The 11,703-nt window shown below is 29.3% G+C and overlaps 1 protein-coding gene across 7 annotated transcripts in view; it reads left to right on the top strand.

Annotated features, from left to right (window-relative positions):
* Window positions 1-11,703, top strand: part of tn (tripartite motif containing protein thin) — a 100,266-nt gene that overhangs the window by 68,958 nt on the left and 19,605 nt on the right. For 6 of the 7 annotated variants that reach the window (XM_071892080.1, XM_040722253.2, XM_071892081.1 and 3 more), the window contains 2 exons: window positions 654-765; window positions 8,914-10,025. In XM_071892080.1, coding sequence (XP_071748181.1) covers window positions 654-765; window positions 8,914-10,025 — 1,224 coding nt within the window. The remainder of the gene's footprint in view (window positions 1-653; window positions 766-8,913; window positions 10,026-11,703) is intronic. The other variant, XM_040722256.2, reaches the window with a different exon arrangement.

Below are 11,703 nucleotides of genomic sequence, written 5' to 3'. Positions count from 1 at the left end.
TCAACTCCCTGGAACTGCGATTTTGTATTGTAACTCCCTTCCCCATAAAAACGCGAATTTGAATATCTCATTTTAGAAAATCATATCTGTGGCCTTTTTGTTCTTTTTAATAAATTAAATTTTTTTTAAATATTGTTTTGTTTATTTTTAAACTGACCTTTTTAAACAAAAGGCCAGACATAATTATAGCATTTTTAAATAAGTTGTTCTATATCTTATCAAATACTTATTACAGAAAACAAATATTTATTTATCTTTCTAAAATGACCTTAAACAAAATTCAAGGGTTATTTTTTAACATTATTGTCCGATGTTCAAATTGACATCAATTATGTCATCTTGGCACATTTTAAGTTGACTCTCCTTCCTTAACGAGGATACACCTAGTTTTTTACCGGACTCCCTTTCTCTTTAAGTAGCTAGGTGGTTTGTGAATACCCTTTAAGTTTTGATACATTATTTTAATATAATAGTTAAATTTGATATGTATGGATCAATATATTATTTGAAATATACACTACTCAGAATGTCATATTAAGTTTTTATTTTTGTGTGGGTGGTGGCTTTTTTATTGAACTGATGCATGTAATGGGGGAAAAAAAAGAATTCCTTTAGATAAACAATATTGATCCTTTATTTTTCTTCATTTTTAGATTAAATGTCCTGAATGTAGAGCCGAACATCGAATTCCCTACAATGGTATTCAAGGATTTCCATCAAATATTACTATGCAAAAATTTTTAGAATTGCATACAGAAATAACAGGTAGTAAAATGATACAATTAACCATCCATAATTATATTATATAAATTACACAAGTCAATAAAAAAAATCTTCTGAATTCCATATTCAATTATAATCGTACTTTACGCTCTAATCACGAATCTGCAATTAGGTTTTCCTTTTCAAATCTGTTTTTGAAGAAGTTTCGATTTGCATTTTTCCCTTTGTATAAGTTTTATATTAGATCATCCAATCATGAGATAATGCAACTGAACGGTTAAAGAAGCACCATATTTTATCAATTTGTTTGAATAGTAATGACTACACAGTTTTTCAATTGTATTTACACTGAGAATTTTTTTTTTCTTTTTGAAGCATAAATAATTTTTGGTATTACTTTCCAAAAAAGTATTTCATCCTAAAAAGACATTTTTTAGCAGAAATATTGATTTACCCTTTTCTTAAGCAGAAATTTTATAGATGCTTAACACTGAAGGGTTTTAAATCTCGCAATAATGAATTAAATTATTTTCAAAAGGAAATAAATAGATTAAAATATCAATAGGTAGGCAAGGTTTTAATACATTATTTTATTCCCATTTTAATAAATTAAATTTTAATTTAAGTTGGTGGTGGTGGTGGGGGGGGTATGTGAGAGGGAATCAAATCAATATTGCGGTTGAACTAGACCGTTTAGAACCATATAATCTTTTATAAATTATACTAATATTATTTACATTTCAAATGATCTAAAATTTGAGGTGCTTTTTTTACAAAATCCATAAAATATGGGATTTCTTGCCAATTAAATTGCATTTTCTCAAAATTAGATGAATGAATATAAAACATAAGCTTAAGGAATAACAAAAAGACAGTCCAAAATTGACTCCCTTATTCTATTATTGTCCCAGAAAGGAATGATTCCTCTAGATTGTGACGATAAAGACACCGTTACAAATGAGGATGAGGATGTCATCCGAGAAAAATATTATATAACAAGAGATCAAATTGATATGCATATCACATTCAAGCCATGACACTGAGAGTTATAAATAGTGATTTCCTTAATTTTGACATAATTGAGCTGGCTGTTTAGAAACTAGTAATATTTGCTTACGATCTATTTCAAATTTCCTTTAAAATGAGCCTAGGAAATCTCTCCCCACCCTCGAATGACTAATATATATTGTGGAAAAATTTACTAACCTTAAATTACGGTTTGAGTATCTTCAAATATCATCAAACAAAAATATTACAATAGTCACATGGGGGGCTTTAACGCCCCCAAATATATATCTCTCTCTCTAATCTTGCAAAAACCCCTGAGTCGACAAATTTCTACTTCGTTTTGCCCAATAGGGTGTTTTTTAAATACCCATTGCTTAGAATTTTTTTTTCATAATCTTTGTTGTATTTATTGAATTTAAAAAATATCAAGGTTCCATATTAAAAAAAAAATTAAATATCTACCCTATATCCAAAAGTAAGTAGAAGCATTTTTTAAAATTTATTCAACTTTTTATTCAGAAGTCATTAAACAATAAACTTTAGATGCATACATATGAGTTCCAAAGTGCATTTATTCTACGTAAATTTCATAAATTATATATTTGGTTTAAAAATACAATAATAAGTATTTGTATAATATGGAAAAATTCAAGCTAGTTTATATCTTACTTACAAACAAATGATTGATATACTGGGTAGTTCATTAAATAAAAAATACTGGACTCGGAGTTGGGCTTTTTATGTTCTGACTCTGGAGCCCTGATTAGCAAAAAGGACTTCAACGACTCTTACAACATACAATATTCCTTTTTTTTTTTAAAGTGCCCTATGACCTAAATCTTCAGCTAAAAAAGAACCTTCTGAAGTAAAATTTAGTTATGAAGGTCATAAATATCTACCAAACAGTTTGAATCCGTGATGCCTGTGCAGAAAGAGCGGTATTACACTATTATAGAAAGTATTATTTCATGAAAAATTTAGAAATTTGATGAAATCTTTTGCCAAGAAGTTACCAAGAAAAGATTGATGCATTTCTGTATGATTCACTTACTATATTGGATATTTCATCTTGTAAATGTATAAATTTTTCATCATGTGAATGTGCATTGACTAAGCAAACTGTTTTTTAATTAAGGACTCTTACTTACATTTCAATAATAAAGTTAATTCTGTTTTTAGCTGACTATTTTGTATAGATGTCTATTTGAAAATATTCAATTTTATAATATGAAGAATTTCCCGTATTTTATTTACTTTGTAGAAGAAAACAATATAATCCGCAGAAAAAAGAGAATTCGGCATTCGAAAGAGTGAAAGACTAGAACAAAATTTTGAGACACACCAGACATATTGTTGACAAAGCCAAATATGAATTTCATTTTAATTATATTAGCCCCTCTTGAGCCCATTATAGAAAAAGTGCTATATTTATACATATATTCTTTTTTTTTTTTTTTTGAGGGGGGAGGGGTTAAGCAAATATACAGCCAGAAAAAGCCTAAATAAACATTTCCACCTAATTGTTTCTTCTATGAGTTTGAAGAGCTTTAATTTGTTTTATTTTTTCCGTAAACAGTTTTGAAGCATATATTACCACAAATAACATATATATAAGTTTGATGAAATTTATACAGTTTGATAACCCATTGTATGGGCTACATATAACTAACTATATGAAAATGTTATAATATTTTAAATTAAAGAGTTATAAAAGGAAAAATAAAATAGACTCTTTTGATCCCAGCCTGATATTAAGCCTTGATCGTATATGAAGAACAAGTCTAACTTTAATGGCTTTTATCTGTTTCTTTCTCTATGAGACTCTATGGAAACTTATGCTAACATAATATATTCAATGTTTCTCCATAACCTGGATGACATGTTTGACATAAAAGGACTATACAACAATTTAGTATTCTCTCTCATACTAAATTTTAAACTTTAAAAACGAAACAGCTCTTTACAATAATATATTAACTTATACATTCAAAGTAAATTCGATGGAGTAATTATAAGAACACTTGAACTACTTAATTTTAAACTAATAGTAGTACCATGCAGTCAAATATCTGCTTCTTATAATTTTTTATTATACATTGTGTACTTGCTTTTCCAGTATCAATTATTGTTAATATATAACGATTCAAACAATAGAAACAACGTAACTGACTACCTTTAATATCTACAAGATAAATTAATCTTCATTTTTTTCCCCCAAAGATTTATCAAAAACTTTGCCAATGCATTTTCCACAGGTTTTTCTTCTGCATCTGTAGTACGATTCTGCTAATTTGTTGTTTTTCACAGTCTGACTTTACATTATTTCCTTTTATTAGATGGTTTTACTTCCTCAAACTCAATTTCCCTTTCATTGTCTTCATGTGGTCAACAAACTTTTTAGAAATTTGTTACATTTCTATCTCAAAATTTAACAGGAAACTTTTGCAACATATTTTTCCACTCGTGACATCCGAATATAACAATCCTGCATTTATTTAAGGTAAATATAAAATGTTATAAAAATTGGGTGTGCCATCGGCGTGAACTACTTTCACTCTGCATAATCTGGCCCTCTGATCCAAGATATCAACACCGTATTTCGTTCATACGAAACAGTCTTTGTAACTCTTAATTTGATCATTGATTGCAACACATAGCTGAATATAATTAATAACAGGACATTATTATTTGGCTGTAATGATATACTGTGAGAGATAATTTATCCATTCCGAGTATATGTGTGCATTATCTTTTGCCTTTGGAGGACTTAACACTTTTCGTTCTGCCGTAACTGGATCATTTCTTCATACTGCATATCATCATTCTCACAATATAATGTAAATGAGTTGCCTGCATTTGCTGGCAAGTAATTATTCTGGTTACAAGCAAAAATTATTTCCTCTTCAGATGCATCTTCAAGAATTGTTTGCAAGAATTTAAAGTGCATATAATTTTATGTACCGGGGTTTTCAAAAATCTTCAGATTTTTTGTGACTTGACAAATCATGCTCATGTTAGAGATCTTGATGATGTTTGACAGGTTTATTACAAATACTTATTGTAATTGAACCTATTTCAATAGAATTTAACCAATGCCAGTCCCATTGGCTTAATTGAGAAATGCTCCAGGTAATGCAGAAAATTCTTGAAGAAGCTGATGATATACTTCTTCCTCATGGACATCCAGAATTTATTAACAGACTTTGAAGTAATTAATATTGTTGTTGCGATGTATGTAGGCATTTGACTTTGTTGAATTATTGACTCTATGATTTTTTGATAGATTACTTATTATCATGTTTATGTTGTGATTTCCAAGTTTCTTTTGTAAATGATTTCAGTTATATTATTGTAAATAAAGGGATCACACGTGTCTGAGTGTTAAGAGTAACATAAAAGAGACTCCGCATGCCACCAGACTTAATCCAGACCATAAAAGTCTGGACTCTGGTGGTGGGGAGGGGCAGAAGTTATTTTGTCAAAAGTAAATGTTATTGGCCAATCAGGATTGCACCTTCTTTGAGGTTTCAACAGACCCCCATTTGATTGGGAGAAGCATAGAGACTCTTTTGTGATTTTCAAGACCCATGGTTTGACCTTTGTCTACAAAATATCTGAGTAGTCCTCTCTGTTAGCCTGTAGCCCCAGATGATGCCACAACACTTAACATTATTACAGTTTCAGGATGTGTGATGGTTGATACCTTTCGGAAATTGAAGCAAATGGTCCTATCATCAGCTTATTGATCACCGCCTCGACAGTAAAGCTCTTTGCATCAAAGAGGAGATATTTTTCAATCTGTTCAGAAGGAGCTTACAACGCCCCAGGTGTATTTTTTGAATTTGCTGAATTAAAAGAGGGTTTCCCACATATATGAGAGAATTACTACCAAACTTTTTCATCGTCCTGGACCCTGTGGGTACTGACACCTTCTTCTTCTTGGCAAAAGTCGGCATCTTCATCTTTCGATTGTCCTGAAGGCTACTTCTACGTCCTTGGAACTTAAATTGGCTAGTTTACTTCTATGGGCCAGTCATTGAGGCCTTCACTGTCCCAAAATAGTTTTTAGGCGTTAAACATTGTCCTCCTTGACACATAAGTGAACTTTATCACTTCAAAAATGGGATTGCTGGTACGAAGTAAAGTCGCCACTTCAATTCTTTTCTCTTTATTGACGTGGAATTATTGGTTTTGTTGGTTAAAAAAATGCAAAGAATTCGGTAGCTGATCTACTGAATTGTTCAAAAATGTGTAGAACTTTACAATAGGTTAACAAGAAACCTCACAAGAACGTATTAAAATCAGTGTAGAGACTCATGAAAAGCCTGTATGGACTCATATTAATATTTTTATTGTTAAAATGCCGTTTTGTAGAAACTTTGACTATTTCAAAACTGAACAAACACTGAAAAGTGATATATTTACATATATTAAAAGTCAAGAATAACATTTAGATCATTTATTGACATATTGACAAAAATCTTTTGCCAGAAACCAATGAGTTGTCTGGAAATTGGAAAAGAAAAGCGTGCCAGATAAGACAATGTAATTTAAATAAAACAAATAATATATACATTACATGTAAAACGTATGTATGTTGTACGTGTACTAATATTGTACAAAAGCTCGTTCTATGTAAAAACTGTTAAATTGGGGACGATTTAAAATGGAAATAAATTAATAGATACACTAGTTATCATTGATAACTTATCAAAAAGTGATCATAAACACCAAAACTAATTTATAGGTCAAAATGACCTCACCGTCATAGAAGGAGGTATACAATCGTCCGTCCACCTAATGTTAAAGAAAAACAAGGGAAAATATATTTTATTGTATCTGTCGCGGCGTTACCATGCTAAAACAAAAATACCTTATGTACTTTGTTGTCAGCTGTCGATCCCTTCTTTTCCCTTGATATGTCATGGTTATTTCATAATTTATTCTTTTTCATAAATACACAAAGTAATAAGTTATTCTATACTTATGCTCTATTTCCAAAAGAACAGGAATACAATTTCCTGTTGATCCCTCCTCGCTTATACAAAATATATATTGGCCATTTTATTATTTCTATGAAGAAATTTTGGCTATTTCTTCATTGTAATAATATAATAACTACTCTTTTAATCAAATATTATAATACGGCATCGAATAAAATACTATGTAGATTTTAATAATATGTAATTTATTTTAAAAATGGGGAAGAAATAATATGACAGTGATAGTTTGCATGTATAAAAGATATAAATAGTGTTTGGTATGATTTACTTATTAAGCCACCTACCAGATGATTTTGGTCCTTTTTTCTGCTTCTTTTTAGACAAAAGGTTGCGTTCTGTCCTTTGTCAAATCCATTTTGTAAAGTATGCCAGAGGAATAACATTAAAGAAAGAAGATTTGCTTTTTAAAATATATTTTACGGACATCAGTGTTCCAATCTAGCTATAGGTTTCTAATAACGTCATTTACAATGATTATGAAAAAACAATAAATAGATAACTAAATGTGATGAATATTACGTACATAAAGTAAGAAAATATTACGTTAAAAAAAATTCATGGATATTAGTAAAATATTAGTTAATTGATACAAAATGACTTAAACAACTTCTATCCCTACTTACCATATAGTCAAGTAGTTAACAGCATTATAGTAAATTATTTAATTCTACATGTTATGTATAAAGTTTGGATTCATGATCTTATGTTTTCATTATTTAATCGTTCCACATCAAATCTATAAGAAGGTGTATTTTTGAGAAATATATCAACCACGAGATAAAATTGATAATAAGTATTAAAATAAAAATACTATTTTTAACGAAGGATCCTACTAGAGTTGAATTATCATCTGAAGTTTTATAAAATTCTCGATATATCTTCTATCTATGATTTTTTTAGAGCAGACGATTATATCATTATATAAACCCAATTTGAAATTTAATAAATACTCTTTGTTGACATAATTTGCATTAAAATAGCACAAAAGATATCGAACCTCAAAGTTTAGATTGATAAGAAAAAATTGCAATGGAAGGACATGTGCAAGATCTTTCATCCAACTCCAAGAAAGTTAAGCTCATTGGGTAATTTGATGTGGAAGAACCATAATAGAAATTACAAATATCTTTCTAAATGCTAAAAAAAAAACTTTTCCATATAAAAGATGTCAACAAATAGATTTATTTCCATGGAACGTGGTTTTCTAAAATTTGACAAGTGTAAAATTTAAAGAATTTAATTTTTATCAATAATTTCAATTAAATAAGTAACTACAAATTTCAAATGAAAAAAAATATCCTTAACCGTGGTAATTATATTATTTTTTTGATAAATTATATTAAAAGTGTATCTATTGTAGGAACAGTAGCACTGTATCTGTCGTAGCACCATACCCCCCCCAAAAAAAAAAAAAAGTAACTAATCATTAGGGTTGTAAATTTAAGTATTTTCGCTATGTAAAAAAAGAAACCAAAAATCACCAAGGTAACTTTGACAATTGCAAAGAATGTTTCTAAGGAGATCAGTTTAGCTGTAATGTTGTTTTATTAATTTTCATTAAAATAAATTTGAACACGCTATGAGAAGAAATAAGTAAACTTAAATCACATTCTATTGCAAGCAAGAACATAGAAGGAGAAAATATACCGTTTTTCATCCTCAATTTTACTCTGAGTACAATAGAAATTTACAATTATAACACCTCCAAAATTTTCACAGTTTTTCTCCATAATTTATACGCAGACTCTTGATGAAACTCTTTACTTCGATGTAGAAAGAATAATCTAAAAAATAAAAAAACACTGTTCAGGTTGCCAACAACAAAAAAACTGGAACGGTAAAAAATGCTTATGGTGTATAACCCTACTAGTAATAATGTTCTTAAATTTTATGCTCCGTTTACATCCTTTATAAATTGCAGTGGTTCTACCCAGCTATAAATGCTTCTGCGACCCTGTAAACATAGGCGGACTTTGACATTTGTTCAAGGAAGGGAGTGCAAATTATTTTTATGTACATACTAAGTGTCTAACATATGTTTATATAATAAATTGTTGAAGATCAGGGATAAATGGGGTTATTTATTGTGTTTATATTCTCAACAGATTCAAATAATCATTTATTGAATTCAAAATGGTAAAATAAATTTATTTAATGACCTTATCTCTTTCTACTACAGGAGAATTACCCGATCCTAATGCTGATGCAATAATGCAAAGATGTGCTGTTTGTTCAGAAAAAGCATATCTAAATCCATGTGCCCATTGCGATAAGAAATGTTGCATTGACTGCAAAGACGCTCACTGTGATATTCTGAAGCGTGAAATTACTCGGATAAATAATCAAATCAAACGAGGTGTTCACCGTCTCGAAGAAATACTTGAGCAAGTAGGTCGAAATCAATCGTCTTTGGAAAATAATGCAAATATAGTCATGCGAGATATAGATGAAATTCAAAGAAGACTTACAACTGCATTGAAAGAACGCACAGACTATTTAAAGGCTACTGTTGAAAATTATCTTGTTTCTGAGATGAGAGACTTAAAAACGCTAAAGTCTCACCTTGAACTAGAATTAATAAACATTACCTCTAATTCTGATTTAATGGAAAAACATTTGAATGACGAATCAACCAAATGGGATGATAATGAGTTAATGGACTGTAAAGACATTTTCATTAAAATGATGGATTTCATTCGTAATTACGACGCCGGGTCTGATGAATATAATCGTCGCATACGATTTTCGTCTCATGATTCAGTGAATGACATTGCAAAAAAAATTATTGATATTGGAGATTTAAAATTACACGAATCTAGTATTGGAAGACCATCAAATGGATATGGTCGCAGTGATAACGACGAGTACGATCCTCCGATAAGGGGTTTATCACGTTCAAAATCTGATCATCGACTGGTAGCCGAGTTTAGAAGAAGAGAAGAGGATAATCGATCCCCACCTTTGAGAAGACGATTTGGTGAAGCTCGTTACTCAAGAGAAGACAACAAGAGTAGAACAAATTTTAGTCGTTATGATGAAGATGAAGATACAACACTAAATTCAAGCGGAAGCTCCAGATTTAGATCACGTTTCCTCAGAACAGATGATGAAGATGATTTTAGTGGATCAGTAACAAATAGAAAGTCTTCCTATCTTGATGAAGATGAGGGAACAAGTAATAAATCAAAGACTTTTAGGTGTAAAGTGGTAGAAACAGAAGATGCATCACGGGGACCCCTGTCTGGATGTATAAGACTAGCAGACTCTACTCGAATTATACATCGACTAAAGGTATATATCAATTTATATTTTGCCCATGTTTATTCAAATAATAAAATAGTCGACCTCTTAAAAAATACATTTTTACTACCCTCTTTGGAACAAGTAGTATCATTTAGAAATTCATATATCAAAAGTTTATTCAGTTGTACGTTTTGTAAATGGAATAGGATAATTATCATCCTATTTTAAAAATAAATTCTATCTATTGATTACCTATCATGATGCAAAATATTTTTACTAATAGCCTATTTATTTCCTTATAATATTATAAATTTGGCTTGTTAACATTAAAAATATCAATTTTTATAATTTTTACTAATAACTTTTTTTTCGATAGTATCGATTGTTTCGATATATTTAAAATAAAAGTTTTAACCAAGGACCGGAATTTGTCATCAACCTTATGTTGCTTGATTTGGAATTTGGTAGTGAAATTTTTTTGAAGTAAAAATATATTTATAAAACTAGTAAAAAAAATTTTTTTACACCGGAAAACATGAAGAGGACCTTTTTAACACAAAATTCCTGGTTCTGTGGACTACAGAGTGTTTTTTGAAAAACGTTTTCATTTTCATGATTTATTGTTATTTTTCGCCTTGAAAGATCTAAATAAAAGAAAAAAAACATACAATATAGTTTGTAGGTACGTGTTTCCGGATTAAAAATTTATAAAAGTTATTTTTGTATATTGTTCTTAATCTGAAAAACTGCCTTCTAAGTACTAAAAATGACGAAAAATTGACATTTTCTTTGAAAGTGTAATAAATTCCTCATTTTCAAAATCGATGACAAAAATTATAATTTGTCGTAAATTAAAGGCATATAACTACGGATATGAATATCAGCTAAACTTTGGTGAGCGTAATTAAAAAAAAATTATATGTTGGTAAGGGCAAAGTATTAATGTTTTTATTAACTGTACTTTCCTATTTTGAAAATTCAAACTTATTAGTAAGCAAGGAGCACTATAACTCATAGTTATCTGTGTCAGCAGATACGTTGTTCCTCAAGGTTACTATATTTTTTATGACATTATCTCATGTTTAGTTTTTACGTTGACCTCAATTTAGTTAATATTTCCATCCCTAAATACAACTTTATAATAAAAGAAAGTACCTTAACAAATTAATATATTTTAAGTTGTTTATGAATTTTTACATGAAAAAATACTTGGTAAGCAATCAAGACTTACTAATAATATATAAGATGTTGACAAAAGCAGAAATTTTGGGATATAAAGGTTATTTTCAAGTTTGTAAATTTAAAAGCAATCAGAAAACAACCATTTCAATCCTACGGCAAAAATTGGTTGACTAGTGTAATAAACCATAAAAAATTACTTTTCGGCTAGGATCAACTCTAAATATAAGTAAATAGTTTTTTTGTTCTTTTGTGGTATGACTTACTGAGCTTTTACAACACAAACACAGACTTGCTGTTAAACACTAATCGAAAACCATATTCGTTATTATTTCTTTTTTTATATGTACTCTCAAGGTTATTAGAAATACAAGATTTTTAATTCATTTTTTAAGTTTAAACACATCTTTTTTTAATTCAAAGAACTATAAACTTATGTAAGAATATTAGTACATAGAAAAACAATAGAATAGAGAAAATACAGATGGTTTTAAGGCTTCAAGTTACATTAGTAGAACAAATCTATAATAGGTATAAAATAGGTCAT

This window comes from Lepeophtheirus salmonis, chromosome 12 (assembly GCF_016086655.4).
Source record: "Lepeophtheirus salmonis chromosome 12, UVic_Lsal_1.4, whole genome shotgun sequence".
Classification (NCBI taxonomy): Eukaryota; Metazoa; Arthropoda; class Copepoda; order Siphonostomatoida; family Caligidae; genus Lepeophtheirus; species Lepeophtheirus salmonis.
This window is presented reverse-complemented; position numbering and strand designations above follow the sequence as displayed.